The sequence below is a fragment of the Neomonachus schauinslandi genome, chromosome 5 (genome assembly GCF_002201575.2).
Source record: "Neomonachus schauinslandi chromosome 5, ASM220157v2, whole genome shotgun sequence".
Lineage (NCBI taxonomy): Eukaryota > Metazoa > Chordata > Mammalia > Carnivora > Phocidae > Neomonachus > Neomonachus schauinslandi.
This window is the reverse complement of record NC_058407.1, coordinates 57,868,065-57,889,097: the sequence shown is the minus strand read 5'-3', so window position 1 is coordinate 57,889,097 and position 21,033 is coordinate 57,868,065. Positions and strand designations below refer to the sequence as shown.

Below are 21,033 nucleotides of genomic sequence, written 5' to 3'. Positions count from 1 at the left end.
CTGTTAGGAGCTTAGGAACTTTTTACTGGTCTGTATCAGTGACACTGATAATAGAAGGAGGTACAATACTTCAAGAACACAAAGGAAGAAATGACTACTTTGGCCAGGGAGGTGGGGGCTGGAAATAGAGGTTTTCAGAGGGACAAGTGAGCTCAGTCCTGAAAGAGAAGTTCATTTGGCAGAGAAGTGGCCAGAACTTCAAGCAGAGAGAACAGCAGGAGCGTAGGTACCAAGGCATGAAAGAGCACAACGCAGACACACCCCTTCCACGTGGCTGGGATTCGAGGGCATCACACAGGAAAAATGTTAGGGAGCTTTAGAAAATGAGGCTGAGAGGATCAGACTGTGAAGGATTTAAACCTGACTGTGGGTGGCCAAAGAGAAATTTTAAATTTAATCTGAAATGACCAGACCGACTTTCTAACTCGTGGCAGTACGAAGGGCAGAGTCTTTAAAGAACTGAGACCCAAGGGAAGGAGCTTAATTAGCAGCTCCCCGCCCAGCTAACAAACCCAAGCAAGGGCTGTATCCTCCTTAAGCCTGACACCCGAGAGAAAGGAGGGAAGGGAATGAGAAATCCATTCTATAAAAACCCAAGATTTAAGTCAAGCGAATTCCGAATTCCGACTCCTGCTTGGGCCACCAAGCTGCACTTGTTTCTTCGGGTCTGAACTGGATGGAAAGTTCCAAAGTGGAAATGCCCGGGAGCCTTCTGTTCTACCTTAGGGGTTCCAAGGCACTTCCCATCACAGCCCCACCCCTGCGCGAGGACCACCTGTATAGAGAGGCGCGGGGACAACGCAGGAGCTTCTCAGGCGAAAGCGGAACGCCGCGGCCCCTACTCGGGACTCGGGGTGGAGAATTGCGCGTGCGCATCTATCGCGCAAGCCCCGCCCCCTGCCTCGAAAGCCGGTGGCGGGAAACCGGGCTCAGCGACTCTCGACAGTGCCCCCGCGCCTCCGAAAGGACGCTGTCCCCTAGAGCCCTCTCTCCCACACACTCACCCGCTCCCCGCCGGTCCTCAGGATCCCTGCGGAGCCAGCAGCCCTCACGCGCCGCGCCGCAGCCTTTCCCGCCACCCGACCCGGCGGGACTAGTCCCCGCCTGCGTGCGGAGTGGGGCGGGGCGAGCCGGGCTGGTCCATGTAACTCCAAGCGAGCGGGGTGGTGGTGGAGGTGGTGGTGATGAAGTAAGGAAAAGGGAAGCGAGTACAAGTACTGTTTTGTCTGAGTCGATCCCCTATGTCGAGCTAAGAACCACAGCGCTATGAATTTTCTGCTGACTTAAGAAAGTAGGGATCAAAGTCCGATTAGAGGTAAATTTACAAACATTCTTCCCCTTCTCCTAGTCAAGTGGATTTTCCCAAAGTCTCACTGGTTAGTTAGAAAAATTAGGCTTTATTTGGGAGGAAGTGGAGAGTTGAGCTACGGGCTAGAGGGGTCTTTGCGGGCGGGGTGTCTTTCATGCTAGAGGTATAGGTTTAAAAGCTTGCGAAGCGTGCAGGCTCCTAAAAGGAAGAGAACAACAATAAATATTCATGGGTAAGTTGAGGATCTCCTCTGGACTCTGCTGAGATTGAGTGTATTTTGCCGATGACAAAAGAAGATAGGGCTCAGACGAATAATTATCTCCTGAATTATTAATCATTTGAATAGAAAGAATCAGTTTCTGGGACATGAAGGGAGTTAGAAGAGATTTGCTGAAGATGAAAGGACACATGAGAGAAAAATGAAAGGACGCACACAAAAAGAGGAAAATAAAGAAGACTATAAAACTAGGGGTAAAAGCAGAAAGATACCATTTGAAGAGTGTTTTGATCTGCTCTAACTAAATTAAAACTCCGAGGGTCAAAGCCTCTCCCTCCTACGGCCCCCCACCCCTACCTCTGCATTTGCTCCAGGCATCAGATTTCCTGTTTTGACCTTAGGGAGCTCTTTGGCTTAAGTACCAGCTGCCTGGAAGCCCCTCTGGGGATGTCTGGCAGAATCGCTAAACTACTTAAATTTTCTAGATTCTAGGCTCACCCTACCCCTTTTTTAGGTTGGGAGCTCACTGGCCCAGGGCCTCCAAAGAGATCCATCATACCAGAATGAATACAAAACCCAGCCGGTGGATGTAGACAAGTTTATGTGGCTTTACAGAACAGTTCAAACCCCAGTGTTCACTTTTCTCAGAGCTACTTCCCCACCCAAGTCCCTGGGGCAAGCATCCCTGAGATAAGTAGGCTACACTCTCCTGTTAACTTCCCCAACTTTTTTTGGTACAATTGCAGCCTGATCTGGGGCTCATACCTCCATTTTCTCTCTCCCTGCCCCCAGCCCCTTCTCCCAATCCTTGGAATGCCTTGTCTCCATCTGCCTCCTGTGAGGAGTACTCCCTGCTTCCCTGCTCCCGCATAAACCTAGGGCCCTAATAAACTTGACTGGCAGCAGGGTGAAGGCCAGAAGCTTAAAGGTCTTGGTTCCCTGTGCTCACCACACTGGGTTGGGAGAGGAAGGTATAGGGTGACACCTTTTTTCCCTTCCCTACCTCTCCTGCTGTGCCCCAAAACTCAGACACAGCCACATTCACTCACATTCATACCATTCATACGCACAATCATGCACACACAGCGGCGAAGAGAGGTGGGATGGGGAGAAAGGGAAGGGAAGTTTGCACAAATCAGCTCATGAATGCAACTTGAAAGATTTCACACGGCAAAAGGCAAAAAAACACACATAAATTAAAAAATAAAGAAGTACATGTCCCTCCCCCAGTCTCTTTCTTCATCCAGGGGCTGGCTCAGCCCCTCCGAGTAAACCCAGAAGCTTCCTACTCCCTCTAGCCAACTGGAGCTTTCACAGGGCCTGGGTCTTCAGTTCAACAGGTTCCCCAGTGCTCTCTGGTTGTCCATTGGAGTCACTGGGCCTGGCACCCTTGAGAATAGACAGTCTCTCAGAAACACTCTTGAGCCGGGGGAAGAGGAGAAAGTCGTAGAGGAGACTGCCTAGTCCCCCTCCAATGATTGGGCCCACCCAGTATACCTGTAGGAAAAGGAGAGGAATAATCAGACTTGGGGAAGGGATCAAGAGCAAGGCTTCTCTTTTTCCAACTCTATGGGTAGAAAACAGACATCTGTACTTGGCATATACAACTGGGCACTATTTAAGCAGAAACCAGTGTTTGTTTTTAAATTCTAAACTGCTCTACTGCCTGTACCTCGAAACTTACCATTTCTTTTCTGACTCACCAGATTAGTCCTTTATCCCACATATATATTCTATTTCTTGTTATCAGTTTTCACTAGTTTATAGATTGCTTTGAAAAAAATGTTTTAATTGTGGTAAAACATATAACGTAAAATTTACCACCTTAACCAATTCTAAGTGTACAGTACAGATATATGTTAAGTATATCATATTGTTGTGCAACAAATCTCCAGAACTCCTTCATCTTGCCAACCTGAATCTCTATACCCATTAAATAACAGCTGCCCATTGCCCCCTCTCCTGAACCCCCATCAAGTACCCTTTTGCTTTGTTTCAATGATTTTTGACTACTCTAGATACTTCACATAAGTGGAGTTATACAGTATTTGTCATTTGGTGACTGGTGTATTTCATGCAGCATAATGTCCTCAAAGCTCATACAAGTTGTAGCCTGTGACAGGACTTCCTTCTTTGTAAGGCTGAATACTATTCCAGTGCATGTAGAGACTACATTTTGCTTATCCACTCACTTGTGAGGGACACTTGGGTTGCTTTCACCTTTTGGTTATTGTGAATAATGCTGCCATGAAAATAGGCTTACAGCTTTGAAAAATTTTTTAAAATTATTTCTGTATATTTGGCTGGCATATGGCCAAACAACACAAACATAGCCAATTTTTATTGAGGTCTTAGTCCATACCAGATTCTGTGCTAAATATTTCACATATATAATGTTCACACTTATTTCTCTTAACACCCCATTTTATGGTAAGGAAACTGGGGTGCAGAATGACAGAGTCATTTGCTGTGGTCACACACAAGGCCAATAACGTGCTAGAACTGGGATGAGGCACAGGCCCATCTGTACTCATATACATCCTGAGCTCTGAGAGTAGAAGGTTTTGACTCCTTGTTCAGTTGTCTATCCTCAAAGTGCTAGTTTTAGAATCCTGTGGATACTTAGTAAAAATCCCTGACCAACCAGTGAAGGAACAATATGAGCAAGAGCCTCTCTTTCTGGGGCGCCTGGGTGGCTCAGTCGTTAAGCGTCTGCCTTCGGCTCGGGTCATGATCCCAGGGTCCTGGGATCGAGCCCCGCATCGGGCTCCCTGCTCGGCGGGGAGCCTGCTTCTCCCTCTCCCGCTCCCCCTGCTTGTGTTCCCTCTCTCGCTGTGTCTCTGTCAAATAAATAAATAAAATCTTTAAAAAAAAAAAAAAAAAAAAAAAAAGAGCCTCTCTTTCTAGCAAAATAATGAATCCTGTTCACACAGGCATGCCAAACTCTGTGACAGCCCCTTTAGCTGGGTGCTAGCAAAGCAGTTAACACATCCAGATGGAAAGCAGGAACCACACATGGAGCCTGCAGCCCACACCCACACAGGAAGGCTTCAGGATCTTGCCCTTCTCCCCTCACTCACCCAGTGGTTGGTGAAGTTTCTGGTGAGAATGGCAGGAGCAAAGGAGCGGGCAGGGTTCATGCCTGCACCAGTATAATACATCTGCAAAAGACATAGTCATAACTGAGACACTTTCCCCTCCTCTACCTCAGCTTCTCTCCCTACAACCCACATACCCCTGAGGGCTGGCACCTTGCCCCCAGCCAGCAGCAAGTAGGGAAGGACAAACTACGTGGGGGCTCCACAGTGGAGGAAAGGCACTGATACCTTATCTGGGGTCAGACTATGGATCCATAGACAAAGCCCGCATCTACCCATGATGCATACATTTCCACCTTGGGGTCAAGAAGGACCAGATACAGAGGTCACAGAAGAGAGGACTAGAACAGTGTTGAATCCTCTTGTTGCCGACTGAAACAGAGTGAGGTGGACTATGTTCATGTTTGACAGTGAGCTGGGCAGAAAGAAACTTCAAAAGCTGCGAAAGGGCGAGGGGCCCTAGAATCCTTAAACGAGAAGTTTCTCCCCTTTCCTGCTTACCCCAAAGAGGTGCCCCAGGGTGAGGGAGAAGCCAACAGCCAGGGCTACAGATCCCAGGCGGCCATTCCGCCTCTCGTCGTATGTGGCAAAGATGCAGAGCACAAACTGGAGCGTCAGGAAGATCTCCACCGTGGTGGCCTGGCCCACACTCACCCCAGGGTGCAACTGGGCAAAGGAAGAAGAAAGGAGGCAGCTCGTTAGGGTTGCCACAATGTTACCTCCTCAAGGCTTCCCACACAGCACCCCCCTTATGGCCATCAGTTCCCTGGAGAGGGAGGATACAACCCCCCTCACAGTAATTGTATTTCTTTCTTAATTTCTCCTAATAATACCCCTTCGTGGTAGAAAGAATTGTACCCACTTATGCAGATGAGGAAGCTGAGGCTCCAGGCCCCGTCAGGTAAAATAAGTTTCCTCAACAAACTGCAAGGAGTTGGAAGGAAAGCTGAAACCAGAACTCGGGTCTCTTGAGTCAGTCCAGGCCTTTATGCCTTCCTACTCCTCCAAACTACCTTTGACACATGCGCGTGCGCACACAAACACGGACACACAGACACACACACAGACACACAGACACGCACACAATGTCCCACACCCCTGAGGAGCTGATCGGCCTCCACCAGGCGGGGAGTCAGGGTACCAGGTTCCTCCAGCCCCACTTAGCTGACCATTACCGTATTAAGTGCTAGGTTTCCTCGGACGGCAGGCGGGGTGACACTATACAGCACGGCGGCCCCAGCCACAGCTCCCAGGAGTTGGGCTGCCATATAGCAGAAGGCACGGAGCAGAGACATCTGGGAACCCACAAGGAAGGCGAAAGTGACTGCAGGATTGACATGGGCCCCGCTGATGTGGCCCACAGCCTGCACCAGTGTAGCCAGGGCCAGGCCAAAGGCCAGAGCCACCTGCAGGACATGCAGGGGTCCGGGGGCCCAACGCAGTGAGGCCCCCAATCCGAAAAAGACATAGAAGAGGGTGGCAAAGAACTCAGCAAATATGGCCCTCCAGAAGGAGGCTGACCGCAGTTCCCACATGGCAGGGGGGATGGGCACAATGCTTGGGTCCCTGATACCCCCCTGGCCGATCTGGGTGGACAGTCCCCTTTATAGAGGACTCTTAATCCCTGGGAGGGGCAGGCTGAAGTGGCTGGCCCAGCCTCTTAACCCCTTCACAGCTGCAGAGGGCTGGGCCCACTCTTATGCATCTGATAAAGCTGCTGGATTTTCCCCTCCCTCTTCCATGGGAGAAGAGCCATGGGTGTTGGTTAGGGTGGGGGTTGGAGTCAGGGCTAGAGAGCCTCTGAGAGAAAAGGACCAAGAACAGGGGGACTGTAAAAAGTCTGTTTTTCTTTTTGTGTCAAAGTTGGGGATCGTGATCCTGATTGACATCTATATTAGAACACTCCTCAACTCTGTTTGGAAGATCAGTCAAACTGAGTTCACTTCGTAGGGTATGAGACTGTGCTCCTGGGGGCCTTCATTCTTCTCTGAGTCGGCCAGGGGTAAGGGTGGGGGTGGGGGTCAGGGGTGGGGTCCAGCAGGGAAGTTGGATAACTGAAGAGAATTCTTTAGTTCTCTGGGATTAGAGGGCCTTTTCCCATTGGTTGGTTTGGTCTGGAATCTGTGGACCCTGCAGCTCTGGGACAGAATAGTTCTGCTGTGTCTGGTTTTCTCCAAGCCCAGGTTCCCTACCCCCAATCCATGCCGGCACCTCCCTTTCCAAACCCTCAGCCTGGCCTTGTAAACCACAGAGACAGGAGGAAGAACCTATCTGCCATGGATAGGTTGGGCGTGGGGCTGGGGGATTGCAGAGGAGAAAAGGGCTTAGTAGCTAAATTTCAGAACCAGCTTAAACTTCATCTTTCCTAACTCATAAAGTCCTAGCAGTAAGTACTGAAAAGAAAGTACTGAAACTGAGTCATAGCTATGGAGCAATGGGAGGGTCTAATGCCTCCTAATATGGTCCTAATCAGGACCCTGGGGTCTTAAATTTGATCCCTAAGGAAAAGCCTGGGGATAGGGGTGTCTGGAGAAGCAGGCTGATCAAGGAGAGAGAAGAGGACAAAATGGGGTAGGAGAGTATGGGGAAAGAGGTGCAGTTGTGCTCAGGCTTGATGAGGGACCTGGGACCTAGAGGTGGGGGCTCTGCAGTGGTAGAGAAGGCAGAATGGGACACACTGGTAGGTTCTACCATTTCTACATCATGGCAAGTCATGCAGGTCACAAGCTTTTCCCATGAAGCACCAGAGGAGAACAAAAATTTAAAGGAAAGTTCTGCAATATTGGTCCCCAGCATTGGTCCCATCCAGTATACCTGTGGGGAGAGAGGAGGAACACAGATTAGGGCCTGTGTGCCTCTCTTCCTCCAATATCCAGCTTGGGAATGGATAGGAACAGTTACAGCGAAGGCAGAGAGCCCATCTAACCCACCCACATGTAGAAAGTTGCTGAGAACAGGTCAAAGGGCACCCAAGAAGACTGGAGCTCCCAATTTTACAGAAGAGAAACAATCCATTAGAGATCCTTGGATCTTTTGGGTTTTAGAAGCCCCACCAATCTCCTCACTTTAGGCCCTGTAACCCTTGTTGCATCTCATCCAAAGATGCTCCCAGTTCCCAGTCACCTCTGTTGGCCCCAGGGAGTATGTAGGGTCCATGCTGATTCTGGGAAAGGAGCCCGGGACAGGACAGAGGGTAGTACGTCATGGTGTTAAGAGCAGAGACTCTGGCAACAGATACTTTGGTTCAGATGTGGATGAGAATACAAAGTGACAGAACTAGTTAAGACTGCCTGCCAGTGGGAGTGGGCGCCTGGGTGGCTCAGAGGGTTAAGCGTCTGCCTTTGGCTCGGGTCATGATCCCAGGGTCCTGGGATCGAGTACCGCATTGGGCTCCCTGCTCCTTGGGAGCCTGCTTCTCCCTCTGCTTCTCTCTCTCTCTCTCGCTCTCTCTCTGTCTCTCATGAATAAATAAATAAAATCTTTAAAAAAAAAAAAAGACTGCTAGTGGGAGTACAAATTGGGATTATCACTTTTTTTAAAAAAAGATTTTATTTATTTGACAGAGAGAGACACAGCAAGAGAGGGAACACAAGCAGGGGGAGTGGGAGAGGGAGAAACAGGCTTCCTGCCAAGCAGGGAGCCCAACGCAGAACTCGAAGAGGGACTTGGGACCTCGAGGTGGGGGCTCTGCGGTGGTAGACCCTGGGATCGTGACCTGAGCCGAAGGCAGATGCTTTTTTTTTTTTTTTTTTTTAGATTTTTATTTATTTATTTATTTATTTGACAGAGAGAGACACAGCGAGAGAGGGAACACAAGCAGGGGGAGTGGGAGAGGGAGAAGCAGGCTCCCCGCAGAGCAGGGAGCCCAATGCGGGACTCGATCCCAGGACCCTGGGATCATGACCTGAGCTGAAGGCAGTCGCTCAACCAACTGAGCCACCCAGGCCCCCTCTTTCTTTCTTTCTGGAGAAAGGAGAAAGAGAGGGGAGGGAGAGGGAGAGAGGGAAAGGGAGAGAGAATCCTAAGCAGGCTCCACGCCTGGTCAGATGCTTAACTGACTGAGCCATGCAGGCATCCCCCAAAAGAAACTTTTCTATACCTACACCAGGATACATGTACGAGAATGTTGAGAGCAGCACTGTTCACAATAGCAAAAAAACTTGAAGCAACCCAAATACCCATTGATAGAAAAATGGATATATAGACACTGATATATGTGTCTGTCTGTATATATACATATATTTCACACAATGGAAAATTATTCGGCAGTCAAAATGAGCGAACCTGGGGTACCTGGGTGGCTCAGTCAGTTAAACGTCTGACTCCTGATCATAGCTTAGTTCTCCATCTCAGGGTTGCGAGCTCAAGCCCTGCGTTGGGCTCCATGCTGGGCGTGGAGACTACTTAAAAAAAAAAAAAAAAAAGAGTGAACCACCACAGTGATACTCAATAATAGGGAGGAATTTTAGCAATAAAATATCAAGTAAAAGAACCTTTTTATAAAGTTAAAAAAAAATCGGGGTGCCTGGCTGGCTCAGTCAGTAGAGCATGAGACTCTTGATCTCAGGGTTGAGTTTGAGTCCCACGTTGGGTGCAGAGATTACTTTTAAAAAATCTTTAAAATATCTAAAATAAAAATATGCTTTTCAGAACACATACAGATAAGATGAAACTACACAAAAAAGAAAACAAAAAATGATGAACACAGGATTCAGGATGGTGTTTACCTCAGGCTGGGGCAGCAAGGGGATGAAGTGGAATATTTGTAGATTTCTGTGATTCTCAAGGTTCTAGTTTTTCTGTTACATGGTTGGTTAATGATCATGCTTTTTTTTTTTTTTTAAGATTTTATTTATTTGTTTGACAGAGAGAGACACAGCGAGAGAGGGAACACAAGCAGGGAGAGTGGGAGAGGGGGAGGGGGAGAGGGAGAAGCAGGCTTCTGCCGAGCAGGAAGCCCGATGCGGGGCTCATAACCTGAGCGGAAGGCAGACGCTCAATGACTGAGCCACCCAGGCGCCCCGGTTAATGATCATGCTTAATTGAGGTGCCTACATGGCTTAGTTGGCGAAGCATATGGCTCTTGATCTCCGGGTGTGAGTTCAAGCCCTCCATTGGGTACAGAGATTACTTAAAAAGCAAAATGATGGGGGCGCCTGGGTGGCTCAGTCGTTAAGCGTCTGCCTTCGGCTCAGGTCATGATCCCAACGTCCTGGGATCGAGCCCCACATCGGGCTCCCTGCTCCGCCGGAAGCCTGCTTCTCCCTCTCCCACTCCCCCTGCTTGTGTTCCTGCTCTCGCTATCTCTCTCTCTGTCAAATAAATAAAATATTAAAAAACAAAAAAAAACAAACAAAAAAACAAAATGATGTGGGGTGCCTGGGTCGAGCCCCACAACTGAGCCACGCAGGCGTCCCTAAGGAAACCTTTAAAACAAAACAAAACAAAACAAAAAACAAAATGATGCTTAGTTTGCTACTTAAAAAAAAACAACAACAACGAATTAGGGGTGCCTGGGTGGCTTAGTTGGTTAAACCTCCAACTCTGATTTCAGTTCAGGTCGTGATCTCAGGGTCCTGGGATCAAGCCCCATGTCAGGCTCTGCACTCAGCATGGAGTCTGCTTGGGATTCTCTCTCCCAGCTCCCTCTGTCTCTCCCCCCCCCCCCGCACCCCCCCCTCCGTGCCCCACAAGCTTGCACTAGCGTGCGCCTAGCATACACTATCTCTCACAAATAAATAAATAAATCTTAAAAAAAAATTAGGGGAGGGGCACCTGGGTGGCTCAGTCGTTGGGCATCTGCCTTGGGCTCAAGTCATGATCCCAGGGTCCTGGGATCAAGCCCCACATTGGGCTCCCTGCTTGGCGGGAAGCCTGCTTCTCCCTCTCCCACTCCCCCTGCTTGTGTTCCCTCTCTCGCTGTGTCTCTGTCAAATAAATAAATAAAATCTTAAAAAAAAAATTAGGGGAATCCATATACAGGCCAATGAGGAGGGGATGTCATAAACGAAGGAATATCCCATGCACTTGAAATCCATAAAAAACAACAGAAACAACAAAAATCCTGGCTAAAGTTATCCCCACTAGATATAAATTCCAGAAGGGCAGGGATGTGCCTGATTTGTTTACCACTGCAAACCCCAAGCATAACACACAGTAGACAATAAATAAATCTTTGTTGAATAAATTAACATAAGCTCTCTGAGCCTCAGTTTCCTCTGGATCAAATAACATAATGTAAGTAAAGGCTTAATATACTGCCTGGTACAGAATAAAGCACTTAATAAAATAAATAGGAGCGATTTGATGAAGGTTTTATTAACAGCAAAAGCTTATCCCTAAGCGCCAACTCTACAATCTCTTGTAATAAGGAACAGAAGGGCAAAGTGCAGCTAATTTGATGCCCTTGTAGTCATCAAATAATATTTAGATTTCCTTATTTGAAGCTATCAACTTTTTTTTTTAAACTTTCTTTTTTCTTTTTTTAAAGTAATCTCTATGCCCAATGTAGGGCTCAAACTCATGACCTGAGATCAAGAGTTGCACGCTACACCAACTGAGCCACCTAGGCACCCAAATTTCTTCTCTTTATTCTTCACCAATCATTGACAAAAATCTCATGGAGAACTGAACCCTGGCCCATTTCCTTTCACGTTGGCCACATAGCTGAATGCCAAACTTCCAAACCCAATATAAACTCTCAAAAACTCACTTGAGTTTTTGCATAGATTTACATATAACTAATATCCATTGTTTTCTACTAGCCTAGCTTCTTTATTTTATTTCTTTAAAGAATGACTTATTGGGGCGCCTGGGTGGCTCAGTCGTTAAGCGTCTGCCTTCAGCTCAGGTCGTGATCCCAGAGTCCTGGGATCGAGCCCCGCACCGGGCTCCCTGCTCAGCGGGAAGCCTGCTTCTCCTTCTCCCACTCCCCCTGCTTGTGTTCCCTCTCTCACTGTGTCTCTCTCTGTGTCAAAAAATAAATAAAAAATCTTAAAAAAAAAAAGAAGAATGACTTATTTGAAGGGTGCCTGGGTAGCTCAGTTGTTAAGCGTCTGCCTTCAGCCCAGGTCATGATCCCAGGTCCTGGGATCGAGCCCTGCATTGGGTTGGGCTCCCTGCTCCGCAGGAAGCCTGCTTCTCCCTCTCCCACTCTCCCTGTTTGTGTTCCCTCTCTCGCTGTGTCTCTTTCTGTCAAATAAATAAATAAAATCTTAAAAAAAATGACTTATTTGAGAGAGAGAGAGAGAACACATACACAAAGGGAGAAGCAGGCTCCCCGCTGAGGAGGGAGCCTGACATGGGGCTGGATCCCAGGACCCAGGACCCTGGGATCATGACCTGAGCCGAAGGCAGATGCTTAACCGACTGAGCTGCTCAGGCGCCCCTAGCCTAGCCTCTTTAAATGGAAAAAAAAAAAAGCTGTGTCTCCCTTGAGGAGTGGAACCCAGTCTTCCCCAAGCCCCCGCTTGGTATAGGTTGGGTTCTTAACAATGCCAGTTCTCCAGCAGTCACTGAGCAACCCGCTGCTGGGCTGCCTGGGCTACCTGCTTCCTGTCACTGCTGGTGAGCCACAGCAAACGTGGTGAGTACCTGCTGGATAGTAGAGAAAAACTCCACCCCCCCAGAGCTTGGCCTGTGACTCTTCCTGCTAACCTGGATCTGACCAGAGATGCTAGGGCCAGGGTGGGAGGACACAAACATCCCCCCACTGCTCCCCAGACCCCACCAGCTATCTACCAAGGAAGCTTTAAGCAAAGGATCTGCAGCAAGTTACCCAAATTCTTGAGTTGTTGAGCCTAACTCATTGGCTTATTTGCATCATACTGAAGGTAGCTGAATGAGAGGATGCACAGAGCAGGGGTGCCCCCTCTTTTGTCCATTCCTTAAAGTCCTATCAGCCATCTGCCCTCATCACCTACCTGGTGTCACCCTACTGAGGAAGGGGGGCTGCTACTTACCTGGATGAGTAGTTGGGATGCAGCCACCTGGGGCAGTGCTAGATAGAGGACCTAGGCCAGGATGGCTGCTGTGCTCTGGGCAAGGACATAGGACAGCCCCTGGAGGGGCTCAAGCCAGTGGGCACAGCGCAGTGCCAGAGTGAGGGCAGGATTTGTCTGGGCCCCACTGATCTCATCAAATATCTATGCCAGGCTCACCACCACCAGCTCTTCAGGCAAGAGCTGAGGGACTGTGCCTGGCACACAGCTCCCACTGGGGCATGAGGCCCTAAGGACAACCCCTACAAAGACCAGGGTGCCTAGGTCTTCAGCCAGCACATCTCTCCCAAACCATTGGCTCAATAGGTCCTGGGGCAGAGGTCGGGGAGGGGAAGGCAAGATCAGGCTGGCTGTCTGGGCTGGCAGTGTCTTCTCCCACTGGTCTCCCACCTCTCTCTTCCTCTTCCTCTCTCTGTTCCCCTCCCCCTCAACAAACTCTCCCAACTAGGCCTCAGCCTCTTCATCCTGCACCTACTGCCCCCCAAGCACCTGTTATGAGAAGATGGGAGAAGGACTGAAGGACAGAATAAGGGAGTAGTCAGAGAATAAGCCCCCACTTGCTTTGACTGGGATTTAACAGTGGAGAAGAGGAATAGTCTCAGTTTCAATAGGACAAGGAAGGAATCTATAGAAAAAGATGGTGGTTTCTCCTGCAGAGATGCTAGGGCCAGGGTGGAAGGACACAAACATCCCCCCACTGCAGGAATCTCATCTCCCAGATCACCATTTCACCAGTCTGGTTCAGAGTCCCTGTCGAGTGTCCTGCTCCAGTTTGGAGACTGCTTTTCTAGGTCTAGGTGAGTAGAGTTGGGATGAGGAGCAAGTGTTTCAGGTGCTTTCTCTGAAGGAGGTAGCCCGAGAGGGGAGAGCTCCACTCCTGTGATTAGAGAACGTTTCGTGTTCTTCCTTCAGCCAATAGAGAGGAACCTTATCCCTCAATCTGCCACCCCTCCACAGTCAGTGCTCTCCCGAAGGGAGCCTTAGACTTTTATACTCACACCTAAACATTCAGTATCCCCAACCTTGGCCATTCTCTCTCCTACCAATCTCTTTCTTCCTCTTTAGCCCTCCAACCCAGACTCACCAAGGGAAGGGCAAGAGCTTATAATGGCTTCTGTCTACCAGAGCTGCTCACAGTGAAAGCAGAGACTCATCCTTCCACTTCCCAATCATCTTTACAAACTTGGGTTTCAGGAGCCAGAGAAGTAAAGAGGAAAGCTAACATGAGGATCTGGAAGACAAGGAGAATTCCAGGGAAGGCAAGGCAAGGATATTTCCATTCCTCATCAGAAACAGAGCAAGCCAGTGAGAAGGCACCGATGCTAAATTGGCAACTGGACCATTGGAATCTGCAAAGGAAAGTTCCTTTGAGGAATTGCCTGAGAGTGCAGGGGATTCCTGGGGTCTAACACTCCTGGGATTACCCAGGACACACTCCAACTCATCTTTGTCTACTTTTCTGGTTAGCTTGTTCACTTTTTTTTGGCTATCACTCTACTTCATTGTTGTATTTGAGGTTATTTTCGGGGGTTGCCAAAAATTTTTTTTTTTTAAAGATTTTATTTATTTATTTGACAGAGAGAGACACAGCGAGAGAGGGAACACAAGCAAGGGGAGTGGGAGAGGGAGAAGCAGGCTCCCCGCAGAGCAGGGAGCCCAATGTGGGACTCGATCCCAGGACCCTGGGATCATGACCTGAGCTGAAGGCAGTTGCTTAACCGACTGAGCCACCCAGGCGCCCCAAAATTTTTTTTTTCTTAAAGATTTTATTTATTTGACAGAGAGAGACATACTGAGAGAGGGAACGCAAGCAGGGGGAGTGGGAGAGGGAGAAGCAGGCTTCCTGCGGAGCAGGGAGCCCGATGCGGGGCTCGATCCCAGGACCCTGGGACCATGACCTGAGCCGAAGGCAGACACTTAACGACTGAGCCACCCAGGCGCCCCGGTTGCCAAAATTTTAAATTCTAGATTCTTCCCATTTCTTTCTTCTGGGCTTGAGTAAGCATACAAACATTTTTGAATTGTTTTTTCTACTAAGAACTATGGCAGTGGAGGAAAGGGGAAAAGGGATTTGTAAAATAACAAACTTGGAGTAGTTACAAAGTTACTTCAAGTATTAACCACTTGTATAGTGATCATCCTGGAGTCTCATTTGTCTCTACACTAGACTGAGTTACCTCTTGATTACTAACAATCAGCCTTCTAAACTCTTTATATTCCTGGGGCTAGGGATCCTAAATTTATTATACCCCCTTCAATAAAGAAGGCTCCATTTCTCAGTCTCTAAGAGGTGCCATAGGAAGCATAATCCATAATATTAGGGAGCAAGTACATCTATAAATCTCAGGGAATCTGCAGGCAGAGCTATTTGCCTTGTCTCATTTCTCCACAGTGGGTCTCATGTGATTACCATAGCCACCTCTGACGTTATCCAGGACCAGTTTACTACCTCTCTGAAGCTACTCCACAGCCAGCCCATATTATCAAGACCTAAAGAATAACCTAGGTCTGAGTTCCATAAAAATATCTAATTTGCTGATCTTACAGGATTGTATGAGGATCAAATGAGATATACCCAGGCAATACACACATGTTAAGTTAGCTGCCTTCAAATGTAAATGAAGTGATTCATGAACTAATCAGATATAAACATAATTTATGATTATCAAGTATTGAACATCCTCTCTGGCAATTACAATATACGGTGAATCGAGATATGGTCCTGAGGGGCTGGGTGAACATCTATCTCTGTATCCACCACGTGGAATCTCTATCCTAGCCCCATATTCAGAATGCCAGATCAGCATGTAACCCAGCTCCATTGTGTGGACAGTTTCATAGGACAAAGGCCCTAGCATAGCACAAGCCAGCCTAGCAGCCCCTTTGGCTAGCTCCTGAGGGCCCCCTTTCTCTCTCTTTCTCTGGTTATGCTTTGCTGACTGCTGACTTCCTGGCAAAGTCCAGAACAATCACCAAGCTCTGAGCGCATCATCCCTCTCCCATCTATAGTTAAGGGCTCCAATTAGCACTTGGATCAGGTGAGGCCCTCCACATGTTAGAAATGGGGTAATCTAAGAAATAGAGTGAAAACAGACTGACCCATCCTGTACTTGCCTCCTTCTCCCCTGCTCTTTCTAGGGAGTCAGATATAACCCCAAGCCAGACAAATCAATGTTCACTATGGTTAGAACCTGTTCTGCGTACTTAACAGTATATGTGTTATCTCAGATACTGGTTTTACTAGGATCGTACTGTCAGTTTATTCTCTACCTGTTCAGCTGACAGCCTCTCCTTGGATGACTTCGCCTATTCCACTCTCCCTCAAATGTATATCCACATATTTACAGAACATTTTCACCTGTGTGTCCCGTAGACACCTCAAGTACAGCCTGTCTGAAACAGAATGATCTTCCCCCATTAAAACATGCTTTTCCTGGGGCGCCCGGGTGGCTCAGTTGTTAAGCATCTGCCTTTGGCTCAGGTCATGATCCCAGGATCCTGGGATCCAGCCCCGCATCAGGCTCCCTGCTCAGTGGGAACCTGCTTCTCCCTATCCCACTCCCCCTGCTTGTGTTTCTGTTCTCGCTCGCTCTCTCTCTCTGTCAAATAAATAAAAATAAAAATCTTAAAAACACACACACACACACAAAAACCCCCACATGCTTTTCTTTTGTATCCCCTCATTAAATCAGAAACCTATGAATCAGCTTTGACTCCTTTCCCCTATCCTCTCACTCTCACCTAACCAGTCACCAAAACTCTATCAATTCTACCTCTTAGATGGCTTAACCCACACCATCTCTCACCTGAGGACTCTAGTGGCTTCAGACCCCATTTGACCCTGTTTCTGGTCTCATTCCCTCCAATTCATTCTCCATGTTGCTATCAGTTTTATCTTTATAAAAGTGCCCGTAGGGGCACTTGGGTGGCTCAGTTGGTTAAGCAACTTACTTCAGCTCAGATCATGATCTTGGGGAGTCTGCTTTTCCGTCTCCCTCTTCCCCTCCCCCCACTCATATTCTTCCTCTCAAATAAATAAAATCTTTAATAAAAGTACCTGTAATTTGTCATCTCCTTGTGTCCCTTCAACAGTTCCTAAACGCCTGAAAGACATTCTTACTATGAATACATGACTCTTCATAATTCAGCCTCAACTTTTCCAACCTTCTCTATATCTCCCCAGCATGAGGCCCTGACAATTTTGTGCTTCTTGTGGCTCTCAAATACCTCATTCTATTTCATTACCCAGTGCTTTAGCAGAAGTTGTTCCCTATACCTTGAATGTCTTTTCCCCTTTTGTCTGTCAAATGAAACTCTATCACTTCTTAATTATTATGCATGGAAATGTTAAGAATTAATTACTTTAAGACAAAACCAGAGAGGGAGACAAACCATAAGAGACTCTTAATCTCAGGAAACAAACTGAGGGTTGCTGGAGTGGAGGGGTGGGAGGGATGGGGTGGCTGGGTGATGGACATTGGGGAGGGTATGTGCTATGGTGAGCGCTGTGAATTGTGTAAGACTGATGAATCACAGACCTGTACCCCTGAGACAAATAATATATTATATGTTAATTTAAAAAATTTTAAAAAAGAATTAATTACTTGTATATTAGCAACAAGGTAGGTAAATCACCTGAATAATGAAGGTGAGTTTATCAGGTGGATGGTCAGTCTGCAAAAGTGAAATAATACAAGAGATGACAGGCAAAAATCTATTTCCTGAGTGGGAATAAAGTAACAGAGGTATGTCTAAGTGACAGTGTGAGGAATGTGCAGTGATTGCTTTAGCTCTCACACCTAGGATGGAACCTAGGAGAAAAACTACAGAAACAGAACCCAGGAACGTTCCTCTCATTACCACCAAGATGCAAAGTATTGACAGAGCATAACTTTTCTGAAGGAAATCTGTCCTCCACGCCTTTGCTCCTGTACTTACGAGTAACAGAAACCACTCTTCTCACACTTTAGGCAGGTTGTAAAGACTGGACCGGGCTGACCCCTACTGGGCAATGAGCCAGCCACTGCACTCCAAGAACATGGGCACAAAACTTTCTCCCTTCATGCTCATTCATTTAATTCAAAAACAACAGTACAGGGCATCTGAGTGGCTCAGTTGTTAAGCGTATGCCTTGGGCTCAGGTCTTGATCTCAGGGTTCTGGGATAGAGTCCCACCTCCAGCTCCCTGCTCAGTGGGAAGCCTGCTTCTCCCTCTCCCACTCCCCCTGCTTGTGTTCCCTCTCTCACTGCGTCTCTCTGTGTCAAATAAATAAATAAAATCTTAAAAAAACAAAAACAAAAACACAGTACATTTACTCTGTGCTCAGCGGGGAGTCGCCTTCTCCCTTTGCCCCTCCCCCCGCTCATGCTCTCTCTCTCAAATATGTAAAATCTTAAAACAAAAACACCTAATAGGTGAGATATGTAGTTGCCTCTTTAAACGTTCCCTCCTCGCAGCACTGGGGAGAATGAGGAGTCCAGTTAGAAGGCTAATGCAATAGTCCAGGGGAGAAATGATGTGATTGGGGTTCAAGGACAATCAGATATGTGAGATGAGGGAGACAAAGAAGTCAAGGACTTCCAGGTTTCTGGCCTGGGCAGCTGGTTGGTTATGGGTTGCAGTTCACAGAAGTCAGGGAACCTACGCAGAGGAGGAAGCTTGTGTAGGAAGACAAAGTAAGTTTTAGAACAAAGTAAGTTTTAGACATGTTAAGTTTGAGGTGACTGGCTGGCGGGGTGAGTGGGGGGAAGGGAACATCCAGGCAGAAATGTCTAATAGGATGTTGGATATACAAATCTGCAAATCAGCAAAGAAATAAACGGTGGAGATTTTGAGTCCTTCTCCAATAACCCTGAAAATACAAAACCAACATTTACAGTATTTACACATTATTATTTATTAAAACAACCTGCCACTTAACCTAGTGGTTGCTATTTGTCAAGTTGTATTCTAAGTTATTCTCTCATTTAATTTTTACCAACGTCTAAAGGTTATTGTTTTTGTTTACAAATGAAAACACTAAGCCTCGGAGAAGTTAAGTGATTTGCCCAAAGTCACACAGTGGAGCTGGGTTCGAATTCGATTGTTGCTTAATTCTAAAATCTATACTTTTGATATCTTGCTACACCATCTTTTTAAAGGTCCTACTTGGTAAAAACGTGAGCAGTATTCCCCTCAGGCAAAAAACGCTACCAACCACGGGCAGACCTAGAGCAGAACTCACTAAAATGGCGGCTCCCCTACTAGGCGCTGGCTCTCTTACGTCATCATAGTGCGCGGCGGTCGCTCGCGCACTACGTCGGAAAGGAGCAGGAGGGCAGGTGGCGAGGTCTCAGGCGGGGGGGGCGTGCGCCGTTTATCCCCGGCGCAAGATGGCGCTGCCTTTTGTACGTTCGCTCTGCCTGTGCCGCTGGGGAGCCAAACGATTGGGGGTTGCCGCAGCCGAAGCCCGCAGAGGTAAAATTATTTCCTCTTACTCTCTTTTATCTCCAAAATGGTTTCAGTTATTCCCGGGAGCCCTTTTGGGTCATTTCCCCTCCCGATCTGCGTTGGTCTTGAGAGTCCAAACATGGGGCACGATCTTTTTTTTTTTTTTATCCCGAGGCGTCCCCAGTCCGAAGGCCCATATTAAAGTGTCCCACTCTTGCCCGCGTGACATTCTGACTCTTTCCCGTGTACTCGTGAACTCCTGACTGCCTTTCAGATCGTAATATGTATGTATCACTTCTAACCCCCGTCATCATTCAATCTCTTTGCTCTGCTCGCAGCCATCAGCTTCAAACTGGAAGAAAAAACCGCCCACAGCAGCCTGGCGCTCTTCAAAGGTGACACAGGTGTCAAATATGGCATAGTGGGATTGGAGCCCACCAAGTTGGCCCTGAATGTGGAGCGCTTCCGGGAGTGGGCAGTGGTCCTGGCAGACACGGCTGTCACCAGTGGCAGGCACTACTGGGAGGTGACAGTGAAACGTTCCCACCAGTTCCGGATAGGAGTGGCAGATGTGGACATGTCCCGGGATAGTTGCATCGGTGTGGACGATCGTTCCTGGGTGTTCACCTATGCCCAGCGCAGGTGGCACACCATGTTGGCCAATGAAAAAGCCCCTATTGAGGGCATTGGGCAGCCAGAGAAGGTGGGGCTACTGCTGGAGTATGAGGCCCAGAAGCTGAGCCTGGTGGATGTGAGCAGGGTCGCTGTGGTCCACACACTACAGACAGATTTCCGAGGTCCAGTGGTACCTGCCTTTGCCCTTTGGGATGGAGAGCTGCTGACCCACTCAGGGCTTGAGGTGCCTGAAGGCCTCTAGTGTGTCCCTCACTGGAGTCCCTAATCATGCTCTTGGCCATTCTCCTCTGAAAGTGTCTGAAACCTTTTAATTTTGCCACCAAGCAATCTCTAATTCTCGAAATGCAGTGTTGGGCCCTCTGTGCAATATCTAAGTCTTCTCTCCCATACCCTGTGAAAGCTGGGCATACAGCCACCCTTCCCCTCCCGCAAACTACTGCCAATTTCCTAAGCTATCATGAGTGTACTTTGCCTGACTGGCTTCCTTTAGTCACTCTGCCTCCCTGTGCCCGGACCTTTCTCAGACTGCATTCAGTCCTGGGGTATTAGCTTTCAACTTTGTTTGAATTATTCATCACTGTGATACCTCTGCCTCCCTTTGCCCCCATGTAATTTTTTTTCCCCCTTGGGACTCTAGGATCTCTCCAGAGTAAATCCTTTCTACCTCTGGCTGGAGGAGTGGTGCAATGACTTGGCCCTTTCTCTCTATAGCAATAGAGTCTGGGCTCTGGCTCCCTCAGGAAGTGCTTTACTGTGTCTGAATGAAACAGAGCCCTCCTTCCCCAGTACCTCAGTGCCAGACTCTTAGCCCCACACTGCTGCAGCTATCACCACCCAGAGTCCATCTGCCTTAATCTGCACACCTCTGACATTTGGTCAATCTGTTATAATCACTGGGCCAGTTACAGCCATGCCCAAAGGAGACAAGATAGTTTTGCCACAGTTGGAACTTCCAGAGCAAGGAGGGAGGCCTGAGGTCTTGCACAATCCATTTTTGGGCCTGCTCAGTCCCAAACCCTCACGTATTACCGCCCCGCTCCCCTACCCAACCTGACCTCTGGCAGCAGAATACAGTTAACCTATAGTAATATTTAGGGTTGAGGAAAACGTGGTGGGATGAGTATGTACGTGAAATAGGTATTCTCAGGCTCTGTCTGACCTTGTGGTTCCCTCCTATTCTACCTTTGATGGCAATGCAGCTAGATACCCCTAGGGGAGAGGGAGAAGGACTGGGTTTAACAAAAATAATAATTTGTGTAATTAAAGTTTATTTGAGCACAAAATACTTTCTCTGTCTATAAAATTAGCAGTAGCAGCGGTACTTTCCAGCCAACGAGGGCAGA

General features: G+C 47.9%; 2 protein-coding genes across 2 annotated transcripts; one reads left to right on the top strand and one right to left on the bottom strand.

Annotated features, from left to right (window-relative positions):
- Nucleotides 1–1,377: 1,377 nt before the first annotated feature.
- LOC110577821 (major intrinsic protein of lens fiber) lies at nucleotides 1,378–6,187 on the bottom strand. Its single transcript, XM_021687258.1, has 6 exons — nucleotides 5,800–6,187; nucleotides 5,126–5,290; nucleotides 4,607–4,687; nucleotides 2,816–3,023; nucleotides 1,884–1,977; nucleotides 1,378–1,507 (listed from the first exon to the last, which is right to left on the bottom strand). The coding sequence occupies exons 1-4, from the start codon at nucleotides 6,157–6,159 to the stop codon at nucleotides 2,838–2,840; spliced, it is 792 nt and encodes a 263-aa protein (XP_021542933.1). The 5' UTR covers nucleotides 6,160–6,187; the 3' UTR covers nucleotides 1,378–1,507; nucleotides 1,884–1,977; nucleotides 2,816–2,837.
- A 12,288-nt stretch (nucleotides 6,188–18,475) lies between these two features.
- SPRYD4 (SPRY domain containing 4) lies at nucleotides 18,476–20,918 on the top strand. The gene is made up of 2 exons (XM_021687259.1): nucleotides 18,476–19,081; nucleotides 19,393–20,918. Exons 1-2 carry the CDS (start codon nucleotides 18,997–18,999, stop codon nucleotides 19,929–19,931), a joined length of 624 nt encoding a protein of 207 aa, XP_021542934.1. The 5' UTR covers nucleotides 18,476–18,996; the 3' UTR covers nucleotides 19,932–20,918.
- The last annotated feature ends 115 nt before the right edge of the window (nucleotides 20,919–21,033 follow it).